The sequence below is a fragment of the Frankliniella occidentalis genome, unplaced genomic scaffold (assembly GCF_000697945.3).
Source record: "Frankliniella occidentalis isolate FOCC.00 unplaced genomic scaffold, Focc_3.1 Scaffold7, whole genome shotgun sequence".
In the NCBI taxonomy this organism is placed as follows: domain Eukaryota; kingdom Metazoa; phylum Arthropoda; class Insecta; order Thysanoptera; family Thripidae; genus Frankliniella; species Frankliniella occidentalis.
Genome location: NW_026267137.1, coordinates 2,448,862 through 2,450,100, shown reverse-complemented (window position 1 = coordinate 2,450,100; position 1,239 = coordinate 2,448,862). Strand labels below are relative to the sequence as shown.

Genomic DNA, 1,239 nt, shown 5'->3' with positions numbered 1-1,239 from the left:
CTCGTTTTGAAAATACTACGTGACTTCGGCCGAACCCCCCCCCTACCCCCCCGTGACCAATCGTAGTATTTTGCCAAACACCTCCCCCCCCCTAAAAGCGGTCACGTAGTATGGGTACGATCCCTTATCTTTCCATAACTTTTTGATGTTTGTTTTCATTTTACGACAATATCAACTCAACAACACATTTATATATTTTTCCTATCTATTTTTGTTTGCGTTTTGCTCTCATGTGGATCTCGGCCACGAATAAGCAGTGAGTAGTACGGAGCAAATTGTGTGACCCGTTGACCCGTTTCCCCGTGCCGACTATCTACGCGACGACCACTTGTCGAACAAAACTCTTCGATGGGAACAAATGTTCCGCGCTCGCGCTAGCTTCTCTGTCTTAGAGCAAATGACACACCCCCGTTGAAAATGACCATACCGACGTCTCTCTCTCTTTCGCAGGCCAACCGACTACCTGCCTACCGAGTCCCTTCGCAAGCGCAAAGGCGTTCGCGGCTGCGGGCCCCTGATGCCGTGCGGGCCGTGCGGGCCGTGCGGGCCGTGCGGGCCGTGCGGGCCGTGCGGGGTCTCGTGCGCGCAGCTCGGCCCTGGCCGCCGCTCGCCGCCCTCGCCCACGGACTCGCCCGTCAAGAGGCGGCCGCTGCACGGGGCCGCGGCTCACTGAGTCAGCCGTCATCACATATTTATTTACCTATACATAGCTGAACATAGTTTGAGTGTGTAAAGTTTGGAATCTATTTTTATGTGTCGCCTGTTGTCAATAAAGATGAAATGCATTGTCGAAAATGGCCGTCATTCGCTTTACTGGTAGGCGAGGGCGCGGCGGCGCGAGTCACTGTGACACACTCGTTCGGCAAAACACTCCACCGTGATATAGGATGAGGACATCCCACTTCAAAATAAAGGTAAACAAAACACGAAAATTCTGCGGACTGGCGGATTGGCACCGGAATTCGAAAAATCCGGGAATCCTCACCGATCGCCCTCTGGCGGGGATCTGCGATCTGTAGAAGCCGTTCAATGACAAATACAGTCGTTGAAAGACGGTTTGTAATGTAAAAGCATGCGATGAAAGTGATGAAATTTAAACTGCCGAGTCACGACAATTTCTTGGGGGAGGAGAAAAAGGGGGGGGGGAGGCGCGACGTGGAGGCCGACGCCCGGCAGAGAGAGCGGGAGCGGGCAGCCCAGGCGGCGCAGGTCAGTGCGGGTTTGTCCCCTCCTTGCTGG

At 54.2% G+C, this 1,239-nt stretch overlaps 3 protein-coding genes across 4 annotated transcripts in view; all 3 read left to right on the top strand.

The window, feature by feature from the left end:
* LOC113206650 (myosin-IIIb-like) overlaps positions 1-795 on the top strand; it is a 17,720-nt gene extending 16,925 nt beyond the window's left edge. For both annotated transcript variants that reach the window (XM_052273155.1, XM_052273147.1), the window contains exon 14: positions 451-795. In XM_052273155.1, coding sequence (XP_052129115.1) covers positions 451-673 — 223 coding nt within the window. In that variant the 3' untranslated portion in view covers positions 674-795. The remainder of the gene's footprint in view (positions 1-450) is intronic.
* A 30-nt stretch (positions 796-825) lies between these two features.
* Positions 826-1,239, top strand: part of LOC113206649 (uncharacterized) — a 14,865-nt gene continuing 14,451 nt past the window's right edge. Inside the window, exon 1 of the mRNA XM_026422818.2 lies at positions 826-914. The gene's annotated coding sequence lies outside the window, so the exon portion shown is untranslated. The remainder of the gene's footprint in view (positions 915-1,239) is intronic.
* The window catches only part of LOC127750820 (myosin-IIIb-like), a 3,288-nt gene continuing 2,936 nt past the window's right edge, over positions 888-1,239 (top strand). Inside the window, exon 1 of the mRNA XM_052273357.1 lies at positions 888-914. Coding sequence (XP_052129317.1) covers positions 888-914 — 27 coding nt within the window. The remainder of the gene's footprint in view (positions 915-1,239) is intronic.